Raw genomic sequence first — 24,198 nt, forward strand, 5'->3', positions numbered from 1 at the left:
AGCTGGTTAAAGCGCTGCCCGCAGATCGGCCGCGATACACGGTTCCCATATTCCCACCCTCGCCCTTAGATCTCCCTCTCTGTCTTTTGCAAGTCTCTTGATTTCATCCTTTGAACCTGTGATTGGAGGTTAAAGTGCACCAGGTTGCAATGGAAGGAGGAAGCTCTTAAACAATAAAGGCTTGAATATTTAGCTGTGATCAGGTCGCTGCCCTCTCCTTATCTTTTTAAATGCAAATCGTCTTTTAGGGGTAGTAGCTATATACCCAGCGCCTCTCCACGTCACCTGCCTTTGGTGTGTCTGGGCCATTACTAATAGGGCCTTGTAAACAATCGTTAATCATGTAAGTGCTGCCGGCCATCGGCTTCGGACCGGCCCCGGCAGCGAGCAGCGCTCGGCGCCGAGGCAGAGCGGGGCCGCGGCCCCTCCGCCTGCCCCCTCCCCGCCCCGGGGGAGCCCGGCCCCGGGCCCCAGCAGCTCCGAGAGCCCCAGCAGCATGCGGAGAGCCGCCGCCGGGGTCCCGCCAGCATGTACGTGAGCTACCTCCTGGACAAGGACGGGCCCATGTACCCCGGCCCCGTGCGCCACTCGGGGGGGCTCAACCTGGCGGCGCAGAACTTCGTGGGCGCCCCCCAGTACGCGGACTACGGGGGCTACCATGTGAACCTCGACAGCTCCCAGTCCCCCGGCACGGCCTGGCCGGCTCCCTACGCCGCTCCTCTCCGCGACGACTGGGGAGCCTACGGGCAAGGGGCGCCGCCGGCCGCCGGAACCGTCCACGGCCTCAACGGGGGCTCCCCGGCCGCGGCCATGGCCTACAGCCCCGCCGAATACCACCACCACCACCCGCACGCCCACCACCACGCCGGCCCCTCGCCCCACTGCTCCGCCGGGGTCATGCAGCCCCTCAACGCCGCCGCCGCCGCCGCCGGGGCCGCCCCGGAGCCGCTGTCCCCCGGGGGGCAGCGCCGAGGGCTCTGCGAGTGGATGAGGAAACCGGCGCAGCCCCCCCTCAGCAGCCAGGGTAAGCGGGGAGCCGGCGGGGAGCCGCGGAAAGGGGGGCCCCGTCGGGGGACGGGGGGGGCTCCGCGCCCGTCGGGGGGCCCGGGGAGGGGGGACCTCGGCACAAACCCGCTCCGGAGCTGCTCCTCGGCGGCGTTTTCTTGCTGGCCACCGGGGGGGAAAAGCGCTGCTGACAGCCGCCCCGCGCTCCCCGGTACGCGGCCCGCGGCGGAGGGCAGCGGCAGAGCCCCGAGGGCTCCCCGTGCGCCCCGTCGGGGGGTCGCGGAGCTCCGGGAGCGAGCCCGGGCGGCATCCCGAGGGCAACGCTCCGCTCTTCCTCCCTCCTCCGCTCCGCTCGTCCACTTATAGCCACTTAAAAGATTTTTATAACCAATTACAGGCGTATAAATCATCGGCCGGTGTCGCTCCGCATTTGTTTCTGACTCACTGGCCGCCTAACCCTTTAGGAACCCTTAGCGCGGCCGGGCCACCCCTGCGGGGATTTCGGGTGCCCTCGGTCCCCGAAATGGGGCCGGGAGGTGCGATGGCGTCGTCCCCCCCCCCCCCCCCCTCCTTGTGTCCCCCCCTCCCCGTTCCCCCGGCGGCCGAGGCTGCCTGGGGGAGGCCGGGGGAGGCCGCTCCCGGCGCCGCTCTCCCTTGTGATGTTAATCCCCCCGCAGCCCGGCCGGGCCCCCTCTTTTATATATTCCTCCCCCCCCCTTTACATCTGCCACGGGGAGATGCATGCCTCCCGCTTTGATGTACACCTTCCGCTGCCATTGTCTCTTTTTTATTTATATTTATAAATATACGGCCGAAAAGCACCCAAAAAAAAGAGACTTTGGGCGTCCCTCTCCCAGCTCCGGGGGGGGTTCCCCGACGGCCCGGGGAGGGGGGTCCCGGGCACCGAGGCTCTGGGGAAGCCCCGGTGCCCCCGCCGCTGGCTCCGGGTGGCGGTGGCGGTGTTGGAGGAGCTCCCCCGGGGCCCGTGGCGCTTCCCAGGGCAGCCCGTGGTGTTCCCACAGGTCGGGGCTGCGCGGTGGTGGCCGGTCCCTTGGCTCCATTCAAATTCTGCCTTTGGAGCCAGTGTTTATGTTAATGCGCGAGGCTGGGGGGGGGGGGGGGGGGATGAAAGCGCCTGCCGCCATTTGTTCAGTAGTGGTAATTCAAACAGAATGTGGCTGTCATTAAGGCTTTGAGAAGGTTTTTTTTTTTTGTCTTTGATAAGATCTCCTTGTCCCGCATTGTTTGGGATTGTGTTCCCTATTCACTGGCTCTGGGGAGTTTTCTCTGATCAGGCTTGTATCTTTACAGGGTGCTTTTGTTGTGGTTTGCAGAGAGTTTACCTGAACAAAGTCAGCCTGCCAGCCATTAAGCACCTAGGGGGCAGAAACTCCCCGCGCCTCAGATCTCTGGGGAAGGAGGAGAAGGGCCGGGGCTCCAACCAGCTCAACCAGAAACGAGCCCAAGAAAGGAGGTCACTCCATGCAGCCATGCATATACTCGCCGGCCACTCGCCGAAATTCGCCTTCGGATTGGGTTTTGCTCATTTTGGGGGGCTGCAACCGCGCGGAGCCCTCCCGGGGGCACCGCGGAGTCCCCTCCGGCCCTGCCCGACGCCGGCGGCGGGGCGAGGGGCGGCGGAGCCGGGCAGGAGCCCGGGGGCTGCTCCGAGCCGCCGGGCCCTCAGCGGGACTTTCCTTTCTTTTCCCCTTTCCCCCCCTTTTCCCTTTTTTTTTTCCCCTTTTTCCCTCCTTTTTCCATTTTCCCATTTTTTTCCTTTCTCCCCCATTTTTTCCTTTTTTTCCCCCTTTTCCCTTTTTTTCCCCCCCTCTTTTTCCTTTTTTTCCCTCTTCTTTTCCCTCTCCTCCTAAGTCCGTCCCCGATGGGGAAGGCAAAGCAAAACCAAAGGTGGCCAAAAGAGCACAATAAAGTTGTCCCCAGCAAAACGACCGGGAGCGCACCGGAGCGCGGGGGGGGGGGGGGGGGGGGGGGGGGGGGGGGGGGGGGCGGAGGGCCCGCGCCCATGTCGCTGTCGCAACTGACATTCCCGCAGCTTTTGCAACACGTGCCCAAGGTCTGAGGGACGGTTTAACTGCTGCTCTCCCCTCTGTTTGCTGTTCTCAGGGGAGCCCGGTGCAGGGAGAGGCGGGCAGGAAGCCGGGCTGGCCTCATCCTGCTCGCCCTGCGCCCTCCGGGAGCCACCCTGCGGCGGCTGCCGCGCAGCTCCGCGCTGCTTTTGCTTTTGCTTTCCCAACCCGGGCTTTGTTCCCCGCAGTTAAAACCAGAACGAAAGACAAGTACCGCGTCGTCTACACCGACCACCAGCGGCTGGAGCTGGAGAAGGAGTTCCACTACAGCCGCTACATCACCATCCGGAGGAAAGCGGAGCTGGCCTCCAGCCTGGGGCTGTCCGAGAGGCAGGTGTGTGCCTCCAGAATGTGGGGGTCGGGTGTGGGGGGTCGGGATGTGTGGGGCAGGGATGCGTGGGTCGGGATTTGTGGGGTTGGGATGCGCAGGGACGGAATGCACGGGGCAGGGATGTGCGGGGCAGGGATGTGTAGGGTCGGGATGTGTAATGTCGGGATGTGTAGGGTCGGGATGTGTAGGGTAGGGTCGGGATGTGTAGAGTTGAGATGTGTAGTATCTAGATGTATAGGGTTGGGATGTGTAAGGTTGGGATGTGTAGGGTTGGGATGCACAGGGACGGGATGTGTAGGGTAGAGATGTATCGGGTTGGGATGTGTAGGGTTGGGATGTGTAGGGTTGGGATGTGTTGGGTTTAATGTACAGGGTTGTGATGCACACATCGGGATGCAGGAATGCCCGGGACAGGGATGCTCAGTGCAGGGATACTTGGAGCAAGGATGCGCGCAACCAGGGATGCGTGGAACCAGGGATGCGCATGCCAGGATGAACAGGGAGGCTCCCGGCGCCTCTCCCATTACGGATCCCCGGGGGGAGGGGGGGGGGACAGCCGCAGGCAACACCCCCCTGACTGCCCTCTCTCCCCCCGGCAGGTGAAAATCTGGTTCCAGAACCGGCGGGCGAAGGAGAGGAAGATCAACAAGAAGAAGCTGCAGCAGGCGCAGCCCGGCGGTGCGGAGCCGCTCAGCCCCGGCGCCCCTCTGCAGGGTCCCACGGGGGGGGCGGCAGCCGCCGGGCTGGGTCCCGCCGCCCCCCAGTGACAGCGGCCGGGGGGGGGCCGCAGCTCAGGGACTGCTGGAGGGCACGGCCGCAGCGGGGCCGGGCCGAGCCGTGCCGGGCCGTGCCGGGGCCGGGGGGGGTCTCGGTGGCACGGTGGGAGCGGCCCCCCCCCCGCCTATGCACTACACCGCCCCGCGGGGCCGGCCTTGTGTACAGAGTGTACAGTGTGCGTGTCTCGTCGTCCGGGGGAATCGTGGCGGTGGCTTTATTATTATTAATGTTATTATGGTTTTCGGTTTTCTTTTTTTATTGTTTTTACCCTGGAGTTTGTTAGATAAAAGGGGGGCGCGGGCACTGCCTGCCTGCCCCCCGTGAATCTCAGGGATCCGCAAGGTTTTCGAAATGTTGTCGGGCTAACAATGAATTTTAACAGGAAGAAAAAAAATTAAAGCACATTTTTTTTATTTTATATTTTATTATTTTATTTTTTCTCATGACCATAAATATGCAAAACGTTCATCCTGCCCTAAGGGTCAGAGCAGACAAGATAAGGCGCTGTTTAAACGTTCAGAAGTGAATTGCTTAATGTTAGACACTTGTAAAAGAGCCCATAAATCCCGTGCTGATAGTCATCCAGCCAGACTTATTAGCCGCAGTGCAGAGAAATTGGAAGAGTGAAGTCTCTGCAAATCATGTCCAGCCGTGCTGGAGGGGGGATCCTTCTCTGTGTGTGCGGAGCTAACGCAAAGTGCCTGGTGCCATTTTGCAATGCTTGCAGTGTCCTTTAATTTAAATTATGTCTCTTTTCTCGCCCCCTCGTGCTGTTTGGCTCACTTGGAGTTTTTTTTTTTTCCAGTTAGTTTTCAAAACTGCCCTTGGATTTACCAGCTTTGCCTTCATCGCAGCCTCACTGAGAGCAGAAACCCGCAGAGGAGCCATGTGCCCAACACAGCTCGCCTCCCATGGGCTGTGCCCGTTCACCATTTCTTCTTAAACGATGGGGACCAGGATAGAAATGCCAAAGGCTCACCCAGCTTGAGACGAAAGGAGAAAGGTCTGGTTGATTTGGCCAAATCACCCAGTGCCCCAGGCTGGCTGTGGGACCTGCTCATGTGGGGCTGCGCCCTGGTGGGAATGGGAGCACCGCCCAGCCCCAGGCACATTTTGGGGTGATTTCTGCAGGTTGCTGACTTCTCCGGCACATGGCCCTGTGTCTCTCTGTTTTTCTCACCAACTCCATTCCAAATACCCCATTTGCCTTCCTCGGGGCATTTTGTTTTTCCTCTTCTCACCTTGCTGACAGCCGAAGCCACGTGCCAGCGGGATCTGCAGGACGGCACGGGCAGGATCGGTTTGCCCCATGGACCAGGTATCTCTTCTCTGTGCCTGAGGGAGGATGGGGAAATGCTGACAGCTGAGTTTTTCTGCAGCTTTTGGGGCTGGACACAGGCTGGCAGCAGCCACGAAGACCTGAACCTGGTCTCCCATGCATGGGGGAAGACCGAGGCAGGGAGCAGCACTCCCAGTGCAGGGAGTGGTTGTGCCAGGGAGTGTGGTCAAGTCCACAGGGTTTTGCAGGCACCATCCCCTGCTCCTTCCTCCCAGGGGAGCCCAGGGTCTCCAGGTGGGTGCTGTCCCCCTTCGAGGATGCCCTCTGGTGCCCGGGGCCGCCCCCGCAGCATCGATCCCAGGCCCGGCTGCTGCCTGAGCCGGTGCGGGTTGCTGCGATACGCCTGTCAATAAACCCTGTTTGGATTGTGGAGCGGAGCACAAGGTTTGTTTGTTTAGTGGTTAGAGGTTCAAAAGTCGGCATTGTCCCACTGCAGAACGAGTACAAGTTTTTTCTCCCTAAGGAAAAGCTGGCTGCGGCGGGTGGGAGGGAGGGAGGGAGAGATATCGGTGGGCCCTTTTATTTGCTTCCAGGAATAATTAATGGCAGCGCAAAAAAAAAAAAAAAAGAAAAAAGAAAAAAAAAAAAAGATGACCATGGAGTTATGAAGGACCATCAATAAGTGAATTAATCACAAAGGATCTTTGGGTGTGATAGGTGTTGCTTGGCAGGGTTTGGCTGGCACTTCCCCATGCCCCTGGAGCTGGGGTGGCATGGGGCTGGCAGAGCCCTGGGATCACCACCACGAGGGTGGCACGGGACTGCCCAGACAGATCTGAGACACCACGACAGATTCTGTTCCCCTCCAGCACCACGTTCCTGCTTGTCTTCAATGCTGAAAGTGTCGGGATCTTCAGCTTTTATCTATAGGACTTTTGGGTGAACAACTCGTAAAGTGCATGAAGTTCTTATGTCTCCAAATTGTTCACACCAAAACAAGCCCGGTGTGTTTTAAGCAATCCCCATTACTGATCTCTTTCCCCCTTTGCTAGTGAACGTTTGCTTTTGAGCTCCCCTCAAGTTCTTGCTGGCGGCAATGCAGAACTCAAATTTCTTGCTATAAAGAGGAACCAACCGAGCAAATTATATCCACACCCAACTTCAAACATTTGCCCCCTCCCATCCCCAAACAAATAAACCACCAGCCTTCCGCCTTCCTTTATATTCCCTATGCACCATAAAGGAGTGTAAAAAGGCAAAAACTGGATAACTTCTTTATTTGGGGTGATATTTACAGGGATGTGGAGCACTCCAGTGGCCGGACTATGATGCTGAATGGGATTTGGGAGTGGTGAGCTGGTTTTGGTGACACCCCTATGCCAACCATGTTATGTCCCTCAGCCTGCTAGCTGAAGTCAGTGAGCTTTATAGAAAGGAAAAAATTAAAAATAAAAAATCCCTGAAGTCAGCAACAAGGAACCAGCCCCAGAAACCCTGGATCCCACTGGGGCCTGGAGCCGTGTGCCGAAGTTTTGAGTGGTCCGAGCCGAAAGCAAAAGTTGAACTGGTGCCAGTGAGGCGGTGCTGGAGGCCTTCCAGGAGCAAACAGCTCATGAAGGGTAAGGGAAGGCAGCAGAACAGGGGTCAGGCGAAGGCACGCCCGGGTGTGCAGCAGCTCAGGGACAAAATAAGGCCACCGGGGTGTGAAGGGGCATGGGGAGGGTGGCTCAAGGGAGCAGAGGGCAGGAGGTGCACTTGCAGCCCGTGGAGGCTGGCCTTGGCCAGGAGCTGTGGGTGAAGGCTGCTGTGGAGAAGTGCCAGGAAGCTCTGGGGACAGTCCCTCTTGCTGCTGCTGAGTGAACACAGGCTGTTTCTTTTAGTTAATGTCTCAGCTGCCATGATGTCCCCCATCCCTTTCTCAGCTTTTGGCTCTTTTGGAGATGAAGCTGACCTTCCTTGAAGGAAGGGGACAGGCACTCCCTTGCAAAGCAACAGAAAAAATTTGAGCTATTCACTAAAATAAACAGTTTGTTGCCAGGAGACTGGATTCGGAGACCAGGAATCCCTTTCCAGATCTGTATTTCTAAATTAAATTGTCATCCATTGGGGACGATGCCCAGTGCATCCCCATGCAGGTGCTTTAAAAGCATCACCAGTATGGGCAAAGAGAGGATGAAAACTCGCAGAAGATTCTCACTTCATGCCCACCTGGATGTGTAAGTACAGATCTGTGGCAGACATCAGGCCCCAGCCCCGTTAACCATTGGCAAGATCACCGTCTTCCCTCAGAGGGTGGCGAGGCCCTGGCACAGGCTGCCCAGAGAAGCTGTGGATGCCCCATCCCTGGAGGTGCTCAAGGCCAGGCTGGATGGGGCTTTGGGCAACCTGGTCTGGTGGGAGGTGTCCCTGCCCATGGCAGGGGGTTGGAACTGGGTGGGCTTTAAGGTCCCTTCCATCCCAAACCATTCTGTGATCCTATGAAGGTGGCAAGCAATAGTTTTCCTCCTGTTCCTATCTTCCTCTGGTCAAAACATAATATCTAATCTGTTGGCCAGAGCAGAGGCTTTGATTCACTTCCTCCAATTAACAAAAGTGTATCACTGGCTTTGTTTAAGAACTTAAAGAACTGCTTCTAACTGCTTATTTCAAGTTGTACTGCAAGTAGGTCATGCCCAATGTAACATCTCAACTCAAGCCCCGCTTCCCAGTGCTCCTGCACCCAGATATAACAGGCAGGGTTGGAAGGAAAGTTCTTCCTATGGTGCTATTCAGAGAGAGCAGAGCAAGCCAGAACAAAAAAAAGCCCTGCAAGAGCAAATCTTGCTGCAGAGGGATAAAAGCCGAGCACGCGGACCCGTCCTGCTCCAGGCATTCTTGTCCCCTTAGTCATCCAGGTATTTTTTGGCAGCTGTCGCAAGCTTGTGTAGTTTTGCTTTTGAGTCAGATCCTGTTCCCCTGACAAGTCTTGTTGGCTTCCAAGAAGTCCCAGCCTGTCCCTCAGATACCTTTGACAGGACCAAAGAGCTTTGTGAGAGAAAAGCTGCCTTATCTCTGGCATTCTTTGGGGAGGATGCTCCTGCCGCAGGACTTCCCTTCCTCCTCAGGTGAACAAGGCAAGCTTTCAGCCCTGAAAAAAATTAAGTTTTCTCGTGGTCTAACCTTTCCTTGACGTGGGCTGACCATTCAAATGGAAAAATCTCTCTGGGCCAAAAGACTTGCCTGCTTCCCTGCCTCTCTGAGTGAAACCAGAAAGGCCACTGGTGGCTTTCCACAAGGGCTGCTTCTCCACGAAGCCTCAAAAAAGGTCCTGCTGCAAAACTCAAACTTGTGAGCTAGGGCTGTGATTCAGCTGTCTCCACCACGGGGCTCAGGATTTGCAAGGTTGAAGTCCTGCATTTATGAATCTCAAGTGGAAGATGGGCAAGACGTGGACACCAGAGTGCTCCGTGGCCTCTGAAGGGATCTGCGTTCCCATATCAAGGAGGAATCAAGAGGCAGCAAAACCGTAATTTTTTCTTCCTTTTCTTCAGTTTGAAAATGAGCCAGTCCCTGTCACAGAGGGTGTCAGAAGTGGTATGAACAGTGGTATTCGTATGAGCTCTTAACTATTGAGCTGTCTCTAAAGGTAACTCAAGCTTTCAGTTATGTTTTAAAGAAATTCCAGCCCTCACCTAATCTAGGGAAATCTGTACAGCTAGTGAATATGAGACAGAACTTGCATTAGTTCTTGGTGAACATCACCTCCTATCAGATATGACAAGGAATTTGATTCTAGTTTAAAATTAAAATTTGCTGCTATATAATAAACTTCAATAGTAGAAGAAAACTCAATCCACTCTTCTTCTGGTTACAGTAAATTTGGTATAATTTTTTTCTGTGGCAATAATGTTAATTTTCTAGATCTGTGATTCTCATTGATGTGCTTATATGCATCTATACGTGTACAGGTAACCACAGTTAGCTGAAAAAGGGACTCTAAAAACATGTTGCACAACTATTCCCGGGAATGCAGTGACTCAGAAGAAAAACCGATTTTCTCTTATCAGAAGCGTATTCCTTCCTCCAGGACTTCAGTTTAAAGACACGACCCCCTCTTCTGTTCCCAGCAACTACGTAACTACAAAACCACTGTGCTGCTCCAGACCTGCTGCTTTATTCTCAGTCACTCTCTTGCCAAATTCCCATTGTGGCTCCAAATGTGGTTTCCATCCTCAAAAGCATGGTCTCTGCTGGTAAAACATGCCCAATGTTATCTCCTTGCTGGTGGACATCCCTCATCAAGGTGTACATTGCAGCCCAGCCCCGGACAAAGCAGGCAGCAGGGGCACCCCATGAGGTGTCGGAGGGAAGCCCAGACCTGTCTGTGATCTGCTCTGGGGTCCAGAGCAAAAGGAGACCCTGCTGAGATGGAAGTAAGTAAATGCACCGCTGCAGCTTGCAGAGCCCACAGGAAAGCACACAGAAGACCAGCTCTGTGCCTTTCCAGCTCTGTCACTTTGTGTCACCCCCTTACCCGGCCACCCAGCCTGCTCGGCCCTTGGGTCCCTTCCTCCCAGCCCCGGGGAAACACAAGGACTGCCCCGAGCTGCTAGGAGCACGTCAGCACAAACCGGTGATTCACGCCGGAGGAATCAGCAGCATGTTTTTATCGGGTTTTAAAATGTTTCTAGAAACGTTCCTGATGTTTGATCTTGCTTGGTGTACCTTCCCTTTGAGAACACCACGCTTTGTGTACATAGCTTTATGAAAGACGTGAAACCCTGCTTCCTCCCAGAGCAGCACGTGCTCGGTTCCCCTGGCAGTACCCTTAAACTCAGTGGGCCCTGCTGTGAAGGATCTGGAGCAGATCCCAGCTGATCCCTGCTCCAGCAATCTGCTGCACCAGGGGCCAGGATGAGTGCTGGGCTCACAAAGCCTGGCTAGCGTGGTGGCATCTCCTCTCCATCGGGGATTTTTTGGAGGCATCCAGCTCAGACGGCAGATGTCCGCTTGATATGCCAGAGAAGCACACAAGGCTGGGTTCCTACATCCAGCCTAATAAATCAAAAAGTACCTGGGCACTGCGACTCAATCAGCTGGACTAACAAACTGCTGCATGGTCCACAGCCAGCCTTGGCTTGGGCCAGCTATTTCTTGTCCAAGGAACTCCTGGGCACGGTTTGAGTGTTCGTGCAAGCAAGGGGCTGTTCCCACAACATGGGTTGGGTCAACCTGCTCTGGGTGATAACAGAAAAGTCCTCTGCACATGGGCCTTTTGGTGGCCCCAATGCTCAGGAGTGATTGGAGCCTTTCTCTACTCACTGGTATAGATGTACTCCTAGATTTATAAGTGGCATTGAATTCATAAGCCAGCTCAGGAAAGACCCTCCTCCTTGTTTTTTTTTCCAAGAAGTCTTAAATATCTGGAGATGTGAACACACCTGGAGAAATGTCCCAGGAGATCTCCTCCTTTCTGTTAGTTCCTTAGCAGGAAGGCAGGTGGTGCCACGGGTGGTCTTTAAGGTCCTTTCCAACCCAAATCATCCTGTGATTCTCTGATTTCTGCTGCTATTGCTAGGAAGCTCCCGAGAACTGAGTCTGTGCAGGTGGCAGGCTAGATGCCTGGGAGGAGGACAGCTGCCAGCACCCATCCGCCAGCTCCAACCTGCTGGCACGCTGGCCAGGAGCAACCTGAGCCTTCACCTTGCAAAAGGGAATTGCTGCCCATTCCTTCACAGCCAAATCTGCTCTCATTTCAGCAGGGCTGTGCTGCAGGGCTGGGAAGGGCTCCAGGAACACGTGTTTTTAGTATTGGAAAGGTCTGGGGTTACATCTGGGGTTGCATTCTCAGTCTGCAGCACAATCCAGCCATGGTCCCTATTCCCCCAGCACATCTGCTGAGCAAAAATACCTTCTGCTCACTGACTGCAACACCCAGCCCTTTGCCTTTTGCCTGCCCCTTCACTTCACTCTCTGCAGAGGCACTGCCCCTCTGTAACTACCCTGTGGAGAAATTCTGGGTTAAAGTCAAGGGCATCTGAGAATGAAAAAGGAAAAGGGAAAAGAGAAAAGGAAAAGAGAAAAAAAAAAAAGAAAATAAGGGAAAAAAAGAAAAAATTTAAAAAAGGAAAAGGAAAAGGGAAAGAGGAAAAGAAAAAATGAAAAAGGAAAAAGGAAAAAGGGGGACAAGGGGAAAGGAAAAACAGAAGAAGAGAAAAATCAAAAATGAAAAGAAGAAGAAGAAGAAGAAGAAGAAGAAGAAGAAGAAGAAGAAGAAGAAGAAGAAGGAGAAGGAGAAGGAGAAGGAGAAGGAGAAGGAGAAGGAGAAGGAGAAGGAGAAGGAGAAGAAGAAAGAAAAAGAAAAAGAAAAAGAAAAAGAAAAAGAAAAAGAAAAAGAAAAAGAAAAAGAAAAAGAAAAAGAAAAAGAAAAAGAAAAAGAAAAAGAAAAAGAAAAAAAAAGAAAAAGAAAAGAAAAAGAAAAAGAAAAAGAAAAAGAAAAAGAAAAAGAAAAAGAAAAAGAAAAAGAAAAAGAAAAAGAAAAAGAAAAAGAAAAAGAAAAAGAAAAAGAAAAAGAAAAAGAAAAAGAAAAAGAAAAAGAAAAAGAAAAAGAAAAAGAAAAAGAAAAAGAAAAAGAAAAAGAAAAAGAAAAAGAAAAAGAAAAAGAAAAAGAAAAAGAAAAAGAAAAAGAAAAAGAAAAAGAAAAAGAAAAAGAAAAAGAAAAAGAAAAAGAAAAAGAAAAAGAAAAAGAAAAAGAAAAAGCGTCCCGTGCAGGACGCCTGGTGCCGGCTGGCGGCGCGGCGACTCCCGGCTGGGCGCGGGGCTGCGGGGACGGGTGCGGCCGGCAGGTGGCAGCGGCGCTGCGGGAAGCTGAGCGGCTCCTGCTTCCCTTCCCTTCCCTTCCCTTCCCTTCCCTTCCCTTCCCTTCCCTTCCCTTCCCTTCCCTTCCCTTCCCTTCCCTTCCCTTCCCTTCCCTTCCCTTCCCTTCCCTTCCCTTCCCTTCCCTTCCCTTCCCTTCCCTTCCCTTCCCTTCCCTTCCCTTCCCTTCCCTTCCCTTCCCTTCCCTTCCCTTCCCTTCCCTTCCCTTCCCTTCCCTTCCCTTCCCTTCCCTTCCCTTCCCTTCCCTTCCCTTCCCTTTCTCCCCCTGCTCCCCAGTGTCTGCAGATGTATAATCAGCGAGGAATGAAGCCCTGGCACCTCTAGAGGCTGCACTTGGAGAAGGAACTATTGGGTGGATGCCCACAAGGATTTTCCAAAGAGTTGTTGCTGCTCCTGGTCCCCTGGCACCTGATGGCTGGGAGTCCTCTGGGAGGAGGATATCCTACAGATCTCACTGGTGTGTGCCTCACCTCACGTCTCAGGGCCAGCCCGAGAGGATGGAATAAAAGCAGCCCTGGGAGCAAGCGGTGCTGTGCTGGAGCCAGACATAAATCTGCCACCCCGAATAGTTTTTTATCTCCCGCATCGCTGCAGCTTTCCTGATAATCTCCAGCGCCTGCTTCCGAACCCATTGCAGTGATTTTTCCCAGGCACGGTGAGGCAGCTAGCTCTAGGAGACTTTTTGCCAAAACTATCTTTATTTAGAGCCCAGGGTAAACTGGGTTGTGTGTACCTGATCTGACCTGAGCAGGGGCAGTTGGAACAAGCCGTGCATCAAATAAGGGCTCAATGCCAGCCCGTAGAGACCCAAAATGGGAATCTCTGCTGGAATCCCAATATTTCCCTTAATGCTTGGATTGGGAAGGCTGTGGAGATGGGGGAGCAACCTCCAGTGCATCACACGGGGGAATTAAGCCTCAGTATGAAAGGTACATGCTGCGGTTAGCAGCTAAGGAAAACACACAGAGCACCTTGTGTCTGTACGGTGACTTGTTCCCCAAAAGCAGAGCCGTGTTCCCTGCTAATGAGCTCATTGGCATCGTCATCCTGTAGCTGCAGAGGTCGTGGCACAACATCACTTACATTTTTCTTCACTTTTCTTGGTAAATGCCTCTCTCTGGTTTCTCCCCCACAACCATCAACTTCCACCTCCGCTTGCCTCTCCTCTGACCCCTCCTGCTTTCAGCTGCCACCTTCCTGATCCTTATAGGTCCACCCTCTCCACCTGCTCCTTTTGGGGCTCTGTGGGAGCTGCTCTTGCCCACATCCCCAATTTGCATCCCTCAAAATCTTGTCCTTTGCCTTCTTGGGAGACAAGGAGAAGGGAAATATACTGCCTTCCCCATGTCCACGGCACGAGAACAGAGGGGGTCCTCCCCCAACCCCACTGCTTGGCAATTTCCATTCTTGGGATAAAAAATCCAGCCCATGCAGCGCACGAGAAAATCAGAGCTTGCTAGTGTGCCAGCTTATCTGGAGCAATGTCACCTCACGCAGTCTCACCCTTAGCCAAATACTGACTCACCAGCAGGGGTTAGCAGCGGGAGAGGAGAGAGGGCAAAGCAGATGTCAGACCAGCCCTCGCTGCTGGGAGCTCTGCGGGGAAGAAAAGGCACGATTTCAAACCAGAGGGACTTGAGTGGCTGTGTTGAAGGGTATTTAAAAGCTGGGGTGCGAGGTTGCTGCTCGCCCACCACTTGTCCCAGGCGAGCGCAGGTCCCCGCCAGGAGGGGCTGCTTTGGGAACATGACTCCGGAGCCCCACGCCGCCGCGCCCAGCCGAGGCTCCCGGCAGGTAGCTGTTTGCTTTTCCCTGGAGAAGGGTTTGGGCCCTGGGAAGTGGTGTTCAAACACAGGGCTCTGCTCGGGCTGGGAGCTGGTGTCCCTGCCCTAGCTCAGTGCCGGCCGTGGGGCAGCCTGATCTCCTGGCAGGGCCCTGGTGCCCTCAGCTCTCTCTGAAGGGAGATCCTTTCCCGCTTCTGGCTTCTTCTGCCAGTGAAGACACTAATTTCTACATGCATTGGTGCTTTGAGGTCCTTGGGGATTGTCCAAACCAAGCGCACTTACATTTATGACACTACCACCCCTGCTCAGAAGGAATACCAGCACGCTGCCAGCTGCTCGCAGCAGAAACTCTTCTCCCCACTAAAGCTCCTAAGTTTAGCCCTGCAAGAGACACAAGCCATCATGTAACGGGAAGGACACAGAGGACCTGAGGCTGCCACCAGCACCAGATTATCATGCCCAGTCCATCTCTGTCATGAAATAAAGCCCAGAAGCCTCTTTGGCAGTGCTCTCCACATGAGATGCTCTTCAGGTGTCTCTACTTTGGACTGGTTCATGCTGCTCACACTCCTCTCTCAAGTTTCTTTTCTCCCAATATATTTTTGGGCCATCTGTGATTAATACATCTGTTTGCCAAGGCATCTGCCTAACTTGTGCCCAGTGGGTCCTGGTGAATGGAGCCAGAGAGGAAGGCTCCTGCGAAGGTGAGGTCCCACCTAAGGGCATCCCAGTTGGCAGCAGCACAGCAGCAACCTCTCCTCCCTCCAGCACTGCTGCTGGAGTAGAGGGCTCCTAGAGCAAGCCCAGACAATAGGCAGCAAGACCAAATAGTAGAAGAGCCACGTGTTTGGGTTTGCTACTCCATGATAGAGGCTGGCCAGCCCTGACTCATCCCTCAGGCACCTGGGGACAGAGGAGCACAGCTCATCTCTCCAGTGCTTCACCCATCCCAGTGAGTGCTGAGATCCCGGATGGACCAGGGAACAGAGGAGCTGAGTGTTGGGTCAGTAAGTGGTGTCGGAAAGGACGTAGGGAAAGGCAGAGCCTGGGAAAAGCCTTGGCTCCATGTGCTTTTCACTTTGCTTCCCCATTCCTTGTGCTCATAGCTAAGACACCACTGAGTGTATAGGCACTGGAGAGGTGCACATCTTTATGGGGTGCTTTATGGGGTGCAGGAACCAACAAGAGGGGCAATGAGGCAGCTGTGGATAAATGGAAGTGGATAATGTTCACTATTTCTAACATGGGAGACTCCATTTTCACTTTTGATGTCCTCCCTAGACATTAAAACAGACGTAGTCTTGGTGGTGCAGAAATATCCTTTAGATCTGGTTGTTCTTAGCCCCAGGGTAGGAGGAAGCAGGGAAGGAGCTGCTGTTCTGAGCCAGGGGGTATGGGAAGTCCGTGTGTGTATGTACATGTGTGTATGGGGGGCTTACCTGCACGTCCCCAAAACCTCCCATAAGAATGATACAAGGTGCCAGGAGTGCTGGGAGCCCCATGACATTCCTGCTCCCGGGGCGAGCAGCCAGGTTAGCCCTGCAGCACAATGCTGAGCTCCCAGCCAGCCCTGCCCCTTACGAAGGCCAGACTGCAAGGGACATCACCCAGCCCTCCAGCCTGGCTCCGGTGGTGATTTTAGGGCTGGCGTCCCTTCTGTGGTCATGCTTCAAGGCACCGCCGCCTTCCTGAGCAATGTTTCCTCTCCCAGCCTGCAACATCTCCCCTCCACAACGCCCATGGCGGCAGCAGCAACCGCAGCATGGGAGGCAGCAGGCTTCAGTGGAAAAACTTTCACACCTTCGGTTAAATCACCGCTTTCAGCATTGATTTATGGGCATCATTATTCATACAGAGCTGCAGACACACAGCGGGGGCTGCTGGATGTGGCCCTGCAGAAGGCAAGGAGCCGAGTGGTGGCAGCCCCCAGGCTTGTCGTAGCTGTGTGCCATCAGCCCTGGTCAGAGACAGGAGAGGGAAGTAAATATCCCTCGTGAAAACCTGATCCACAGGGTTAAAGATGATTAAATGTGCATTATTACAGTTTCAAAGGCAGGGGAGCGTTTCCTCGGGAAAAGTGGGTATGTCTGGACACCTGATTTTGGTGAGATGGCGCGGCACAAGAGCTGTAGCAGCCCTGTAAGCCCGCATGCCAGCCCTGCCTTCCACCAGGTTACCTGCAGCATTTACCTCTGCAAGGTCCCAGGGCTCTCTTGATGCAGCTAAATCTATTTTTTCCATCGGTGCAGTTGTAAGAAAGATGAATAGGGGGGGAAAAAAAAAGTGCTAAACCTGTCAGCTCTGCCAATTCTCTAACGAAAAAGACTTTATTCGTTAAAACTAAATCATGCAGGGCTGATTCTACTTTCACACGTGAAAATACCTTGACCTCGCTGTCAAAATCATATCAGCAAATTCGTAACAATTCAGCAAATTCTCCATTAGTACAGCAGTGAACAAAAAAAAAACGAAACTGAACGCCTCATACTAGAGAAAAAGCAGGCAAAATTTCTGCTGTTTGCCCAGTGAAATGCACTGTAAGGGTCTCAGCAGTAAATCATGGCATTTTGTGTCATAGATTTCCCTTTTTGCAGCTAGATCTATTTTTGCAGTGGCTCCCCAGTTGCAATTTCAGTGGCAGATGTTGTGAAAGGGACGTGGAAATTGTTCCGCGGAGCGCTTCCAGTGACGGGCTGCTGCAAAGAGTAAATGGTGCCGAGAAATGCTGAGGCTTAGAATGATTTCACGGTCCCCAAATTTTGGGAAATGTTACTTTAATTAATAAGGTGGCTTAGTTTCTTAAGCAGAAGGGCTTTATTTGAATTTTGCTCGTATAATCATTAGCAAAGTTCTCACTCATTGGCTGCGTTTAGGTGAAGAAGGACACACGCTTGGGCGAAAAATCGCTCATGCAACGTGCAGGGAAAAAACGACCAGGAACGTCCCTGTTTGCACACACACATTAATGCCCCAAAAGGAAAGAAAAGCAAAAGAATTACACCTTCAGCTCCAGTCTCCACCTTTCCTTATTGTTAAGCGTTTTATGCAAGACGGGGAGAAAAAAATGAAATAATAATAATTAAAAAAAAAATGTGGCACGCTGCTTCTTCTCCCCCTTGCTTTCCGCCGCGGGACTGGGAACATCTCATCAGGACTGTTGGGACCGGCCACCTCACCTCTTCCTCACCTCCTCCTCACCTCCTCCTCCTCTTCCTCCTCCTCCTCCTCCTCCTCTTCCTCCCCAGGGCCCTCCCGGGGCCGGACCCCGGGGATGCTGCGGGGGTCTCGCCGCGCCTCCCGGTGCCTGCTGCCGGGGAGAGCTCAGAGCTCCGCACCCGGTTTTTTCTTTTTCGTTTCCAGCTTGGGTGTGAGGTTTTAATTTCGATTAAATTCACTGAATTTTTCGCAGCGGCTGGGGAGAAAATCTGGGCGCAACGAGCAGGGAGACGGAGGAGTCGTGCAGCCGGGAGGCATCTTCTCCCCGAGGCTGGGTTCATGCGAGCGAGGAGGATGAAGAAGGGAAGGGGCTTTTCCTCCGAAGGAGAACATCACCGGGACCAGCCCGGGGCACTTCCCGAGCCCGGCTGGCAGCTGCCCGGTTTCCGCACCGACGCCCCGGGCGGGCAGCGCAGCCCTGCGCGCCCCGACGGTGCCCGCGGCAGCACGGAGCGGGGCCGGGCACCCGAAATGGGGCATCGGGGGCGTCAGTCCTGCCCGCAGGACGAGAGGGCTTATTTTTTTCCCCGTCTTTTTCTTTTTTTCCCCATCTTTTTCTTTTTTCCCCCGTCTTTTTTTTTTCCCCGTCTTCTTTTTTTCTTCCTTTTTTTTTTTTTCTTTCCAAACTCCAAAGAAAACGAAACAAAGCAGATTTCCAAAGAAATGACCACTAGTCCGGTCTCCTGCTGGACTTCTCCCTGGAAGCGATGTCCCGGAGCCTCTCGAAGCGGCGGGGTTGGCCCGGGGAGGCTCCGCACCTCTTCGCCCGGCTCCGCGCCCCGCCGCCCCCCTCTCCGCACCCGCGGGCACGGCGGTCCTAAACCTGGCAGGGGCAGCCTCCAACCTCTTCTCCTTCGCTGTCCCCACTGCTCCGTGCTCCCGGGGTCGCCGTCGGTCCCAGATCCGCCTTCCCCGGGGGAAGCCGCCCCCCGACGGGGGGGGACGCGGCGCGCCTCCGTCGCGGCCCTGCAGAGCGCACCGAGCCTCTCCTCGCTGCAGCCGCACGCCTTTCGTTTTCTCGATTTTCTCAGGACGGCAGTTTCGGGGGGGGCAGGCACCCAGTTTCCCCGGGGGAAGGCGGGTGACGGCACGGTGGCGGCGGTGGGGGGCCGGCCGCCAGCCCCCTCGGCTCTGTCCCCCGGTGCCAGCCGCTTCCCCGGCTCACCGAGAGTCCTGCTGCCTTCGGGGGGGCAGGCTGGGGGCCAGCAGGTCCCTGGAAGCCCCCGAGGGCATATTCCCGGGGGGGCACGGCTGCAGCTCCTCTTTGCCCTGCAGCTCGCCGGAGGACACCACACAGTCTTGCTCGGGGTCGTTGGTGCTGGCCGCCCCTCGCTTTTTATCCTCTTCCTTCTTCCACTTCATCCGCCGGTTCTGGAACCAGATCTTGATGTGCCTCTCCGTCAAGTTCAACATGACGGCGAGCTCCACCCGCCGCGGCCTGGAGATGTACTTGTTGAAGAGAAACTCCTTCTCCAGCTCCAGCAGCTGCGCCCGGGTGTACGCCGTCCTCGTCCGCTTGTTCTCCTCCGGCTCCACCACGTAGGATCCCCCTGGAGAGATGGGGACAGTCAGCCCCGGCCGCCCCGTCGGGGGGGGGACACCGCCACGGCTGCGGGAGCACCCCCGGGGGCTGCGTTGGCCGAGGCGCGCACGGAGGCTGTGGTTTTATGGGAGAAAAATTTGGGGGAAATTTGCAGGGAAACGGCGTCCCTCGGGGCCGGGGAGAGGCGAAGGAGCCCCCCAGAAAATATATATATAAAAATAAAATAAAAAATAGATTTTAAAAAGTATAAAAAAATCAGCTCCCGCCGAAGAGCTCCGGTAATATGTCCGGTATGATTTATGTTAGATATGATTTAAAAGAAAAGAAAAGAGAAAAAAAAAGATCCAAATAAAGAACAACAAAATGGGGTTGTTGCGCGCCTACCCGCAATATGTCGGGTGTGATTTAAAACAGAAGCTAAACTATATATTAAAAAAATAATTATAAGTAAATGGGGGTTTTGCGCGCCGAGCACAAGCGACCAAAATAAATCGTAATTTAAAAAAAAAAAAAAAAAAGGAAAGGAAAAATAATGGGAAAAAAAGGAAAAATAATGAAAAAAAAGGAAAAATAATGAAAAACAAAAAGGAAAAATAAGGAAAAGAAGGAAAGGGCACGGGACGGGGGGTCAGGGCTGCTGTGGGTGCCCCGGGATTTCCCCCCGGGGCAGTCCCGGCCCCTTGGCGGCCGTCGGGGAGCCGCGGCTCGGTGCGGGGACCACAGCCCTGGGGACCCGGGGCTGCCACCCGTCCTTGTGGCCAGGTCGGCCGAGCCCTTTGATTTCTCGTTCCCGGAAACTGCGACAACGGCGACATCGCCGTGCCCGCGACATCGCCATGCCGCTGGGCCGGGGTGGCGACGGCGGCGTGGGCAGCAAGAGGGGGCCGGGGTCCGCGTGGAAACGCCACTGCCACTGTCACCAGAGCTTGGAGGCCTGCTGGGGACACTCCTGGGGCAGTCTGCGGGGCTCACAGGAGATGTGAACAGCCGGGTTCAAGCAGCACGGGGCTTTTCCCACTCGGCTTTACCCCGCTCGCCTTTATATTCCCATGGGCCATATGTAGGAAAATACAGCTATATAAATAATATGAAAAACTGTAAAAATAGACGTTTTCACGTATGTAAGAGGGCCTGTGTGTGGCCCTTCAGAGTCGGCACCGTGGCTGTGCTGCCAGCTGCCGGGACGGGGCTGGCGGCCCCGCGGGTCGGGCACGGCGGCAGGCACCGGGCTGGGCTCGGCCAAAGCCCCCCCGGGAGCTTTTGGGCCTTTCCCCCTCCCCTCACCACCCCCAACCCCCATGGTAAAATCAGTTCAACCCCCCCTCAGACCCACGGCCGCGTAAATCCCACGCTTGTCTATGAAAACTGAAGGTTTATAGGGTTTATAGGGTTTATAGGGTGCGGGTGTTCTCATCCCATGCCCTGCTGCGGCACAGCCCTGCCTGTGTCCCCCTCCTTGTCCTCCCCAAGGAGGGAACAGGGCAGTTTGCGACTTCCGTGGGGCAAGTTTCGTTTTGCTGAGATTTTTTTTTTTGTAGAGAGGAGAGGAAAAAAATCAGGGATATTTTGAAAGTTCGGCTTTATCATTTTCTTTCTTTCTTTATACCCCCGCCCCCCTCGATTCATTCAGCCCTACAAGCTCTCCTCTCGGCCACCGGGCACCGCAGCCTGTCCCCTCTCCCCCTCGCCGTGTCCCGGGCACTTCCCAGACTGTTTCACGGTGATTTCAATACCCCGGTCCCTTTTTCAACTGTCTATTTGAACAAAGCCATTAATATAATATTTGCCCTATAGGCGTGACAAAGGCGCAGGACACGATAACATTGTGCAGGGAGAGACAGAAATATTGTTCCGCAGCGGAACTTTCTGCCTAGATAGAGTTTCTTCCCCTCGCTGGCACCTCTGCCTCGTTTGTGCATTGTTTCCCCTGCCCTCGGTTTTAGGTTGTAAAGGCGCAATTACGGGTAAAAACCCGCGGGCAGGCGGCGGGGGGGGGGGGATATAGGGCGCTGGGACGAACCCAGGGGACAGCAGGGAGCCTTGGGGACACCGAGGAGCCCTGGGGACACCGGGGAGCCCTGGGAACATTGGGAAGCCCGGGTGGCTTTCCCCACCTCGGCCACCTTGAGTTTATCGGGGGCAAATAATTCGTGAAATTTTGCGTGGGGCTCGGGCACCCCCCCCCCAAATGATGCTCGTGGGGTTTTGGCCCCCGTGGGCTGCGCGCTGCCGGCTCCCACCCCCGGCTTTCCACCCGACGGCGGAGGGGACCCCCGGGAGGAGGGGGGGGGGGGGGGGGCATGGAGGGGTCACGGCTGATTTTGGGAAGGTTTTCTGCCCGCCGAGGGGGGAACAGAATGGGGGGGGGGGGGGGAGGTTGGCGGCGGGGCTTACCTGCCCACTGTCCCTTCCAGGCGTGCGACTTGGTGGACTTCATCCAGGCGAAGGGCACCTGCACCCGGGGCTCCTCCATCGCCCCCGCGTCCGCCCCGTCGGCGAAAGGCAGCGCGTCCTGGTGGGGGGGAGGAAGATGGTGATGGTGGTGGTGGTGGTGATGGTGCAGGTGGGAGACCCCGGCATCTTCTGTGATGGGAGGCACCTCGTAGGGGGAAATATCCGGCGGGCTGCCCTGCTCCAGCGCCCCTAAAGGGCCGGGGTACGGCGTTTGCTGCTGCCTGCCCATGTAGAGGCAGGCGGGGGGGCTGGCGTTGTAATCCTGCGCCTGGCCCCTCTGGAAGGCGCACGGCTCCTTGTAGAGCTGCGCCGAGGCGTAATACTGCTCCTCGGCGTTCATGGCAGGGGTTGGGGGGGGGGTCTCGCAGCTAGGGACACATCGGGCTGCTCCCGCTGCCGGCCCCGGGATGCCTCTTTGACAGCTCGCCGCCCCGTCGGGCCCCGCCGCCCTGCCCGGCTCCCCATAGGCGCCGTTCCCCCCACGTGAGCCCTCCCGCAGCCCTCCTGGGCGGGGCGGGACCCATAAGAGGCCACCCGGGGTGGCCCCGGCCCTATAGACCTTCCCCCCACCCTCGACCCTGTCCCCCGGACCCCCTCCGCTCCCTCCGTACCCCCGTGCGAGGAGCACCCCTCCCCCCCCGTCGGGGCAGGGGGCGGCGAGGGGGTCGGGGAGCGCCCCGACGTGCGGGGCGCTCCGGGAGGGGCGGCCCCAAAATTCACGCTGTCCTTTCCCAGCCCCGCTTGCTCATCCCTGAGCCCCCCCCCCCCCAGCAGATCAAAACCTTTTTATTTTTATTTTATTTTCGGGGGGAGGAAGGATGGGGGCTTTGGCGTCGGGGCGGATTTGGGCTGCGGGGGCAGCTCGGGCACGGATGCGGCGGTGGGAACGGGTGCCCGAGGGCAGGCAGGGTGCTTGGGGTCTTCCTCGGGGGGACCCCACGTATTTGGGGGGGGCCCAGGAGGCCAGGAGCGGCTTTTTGCCCACCGACCCCTTGCCCAGGGGGGGATGCGGCCGTCGGGGACCACAACGCTATCGCCAGGGCGAGCGATAGGCGGCGGATTGTTTGCCGAAGGGGTAAATTTGGGAGCCTTCCCCGCGGCTTGGGCTGCAAAGTGTTGACCCTCGGAGATAATCTGCTCCGAGCCGCTGCCGGTTGACTTGGTGACGAGGCTATGAGGAGGCGGAGAGCTACCCAAAGGGACAAAGATCAGTTCCCTGCCTCCCTGCGCTCGGCCCGCCGGCCGCTCTCGCCGGCTCAGGGGCAGGCACGCTTCCTCCTTTGCTCGGTCCTCCTCCTCCTCTCCTCCTCCTGTTCTCCTCCTCCTCCTCCTCTCCTCCTCCTCCTCTTCTTCTCCTCCTCCTCTCGCCGCCCTTTCCCGCAGCTCCGGGCCCTTGGCTCCGGGCTCCGGCCACAGCCGTCGGGGCGCGCAGCGGCCGCCCCGTGTAGGGCCCGGCTCGGCTCGGCTCGGCTCGGCTCGGCTCGGCCCGGTTGGGACCACGCATCCCCGGGCAAGCAAGGAAGGAGGCGCCTCGGTACCTGGCTCAGTCGTCGGCTTCCGAGGGATCATAAAAGCTTCCCAGTCCATTACACGGAAAATGAGTTTCCGCTATGAATCCATTCGGGCCCCCCATCTCTCGGAAAGCACAGTGAGCCTTTGATTCAATATTGAGCCATTAAGCAATTGCTTTCCCAAGCCATTTAACAGCAGCTCTTATGGATAAATAAACAAAAAAGGCTGTAAACCAATTATAGTGCGGATAGTGAAAAAGTATTTTATTAGCGGGAATTACTGATAGGCATCGCTGCTCCTCCGGCTGCCCCCGCCGGGAGCCCTCCCTCTCCATCCCCTGGCATGCCGGGCTGGGGTACGGGCCCTGCCCGGGTCTCACAGCCCTGTATGCTCCCCTAGGGCTGCTGGAAGCCACAGGTGTCCTCCGATCCCATCGGAGACTTCTTCCATGCCCACACCTCCATTCCTTTCCCCTGGGCTGGAAGCTGCGGGTTTGGAGCCCCCCAGGGCTCTGTACTGCCAGTGGGGTTCATCCAGCCCCTGCCTGTGGGGGCACGGCCCCAGCCCCATTGGGAGCCCAGCTCTGTGCTGTTCCCCGGAGCATTTACAGCCTCGGTTTTTCCACGGGGAACCGGTGCGGACAAACAAACAGGCGGCCATAAAAACCAGAGCAAATTGATTCATCGCCAGGGAGGACCATTACCCGGTGTCTTAATGCGGTCCTCTCTCTATAACGAACATTTCTAAATAGAGCAAACATTTCCCCCTCCAAAGCAAATGAATTTCGTATAATTTAGAGCTAATTCTCTTTCATTCTGCCTGCGTGAGCAGGCGATAAGGGCACGCTTTGCCGTGCTAACAACAAGGCGGCGAGCTGCAGTGCAGGAAAAGGGCCCCTCTGGCCCTCCCGGTGTGGGGGACCCATGCTGGGGCTGGGGGTGACAGAGTTCAGCAGCCACTGAGTGGTGACCTGAACCCGTCCAGAGCCCAGGGCTAAGCCCAGGGGTCACCGGTGCCTGCCTCCACCTCTTGGCACACTGTCACTGTCACCAGAGAGCCCCTCTAAAGCTGAGATTCCCCAGGAGAAGCACTCCCCAGAGCCCACCTGGTGTGGGAAATGGTGATGGAGGGTGCAGGCAGGACTGATGGAACCAGTCCTGCTCATCCCAAAACCAGCTCAGGTACCCCATGCCCTCTCCCTGAACAGTGCTCCCACACAACGCTTAGGGCAATCCCAGCAGGGAGCACACACGTAATACAGCACCCAGCTATTTTCCCAAGTTCCCAGCATATTCTGCTCCAGCGATTTTCTCAGCTGTGTGGGCTTTAATTCTCCCACTGGAAGGGCCTCAAGA

The 24,198-nt window shown here is 55.8% G+C and overlaps 2 protein-coding genes across 2 annotated transcripts; one reads left to right on the forward strand and one right to left on the reverse strand.

The window, feature by feature from the left end:
• The first annotated feature begins 366 nt into the window (after nucleotides 1-366).
• CDX2 (caudal type homeobox 2) lies at nucleotides 367-4,618 on the forward strand. The gene is made up of 3 exons (XM_048072752.2): nucleotides 367-1,024; nucleotides 3,281-3,426; nucleotides 4,023-4,618. Exons 1-3 carry the CDS (start codon nucleotides 529-531, stop codon nucleotides 4,188-4,190), a joined length of 810 nt encoding a protein of 269 aa, XP_047928709.1. The 5' UTR covers nucleotides 367-528; the 3' UTR covers nucleotides 4,191-4,618.
• An 11,561-nt stretch (nucleotides 4,619-16,179) lies between these two features.
• Nucleotides 16,180-22,149, reverse strand: PDX1 (pancreatic and duodenal homeobox 1). The gene is made up of 2 exons (XM_048072759.2): nucleotides 21,272-22,149; nucleotides 16,180-18,884 (listed from the first exon to the last, which is right to left on the reverse strand). The coding sequence occupies exons 1-2, from the start codon at nucleotides 21,669-21,671 to the stop codon at nucleotides 18,496-18,498; spliced, it is 789 nt and encodes a 262-aa protein (XP_047928716.1). The 5' UTR covers nucleotides 21,672-22,149; the 3' UTR covers nucleotides 16,180-18,495.
• Nucleotides 22,150-24,198: the final 2,049 nt, after the last annotated feature.

Source organism: Anser cygnoides, chromosome 1 (assembly GCF_040182565.1).
Source record: "Anser cygnoides isolate HZ-2024a breed goose chromosome 1, Taihu_goose_T2T_genome, whole genome shotgun sequence".
NCBI classification, from domain to species: domain Eukaryota; kingdom Metazoa; phylum Chordata; class Aves; order Anseriformes; family Anatidae; genus Anser; species Anser cygnoides.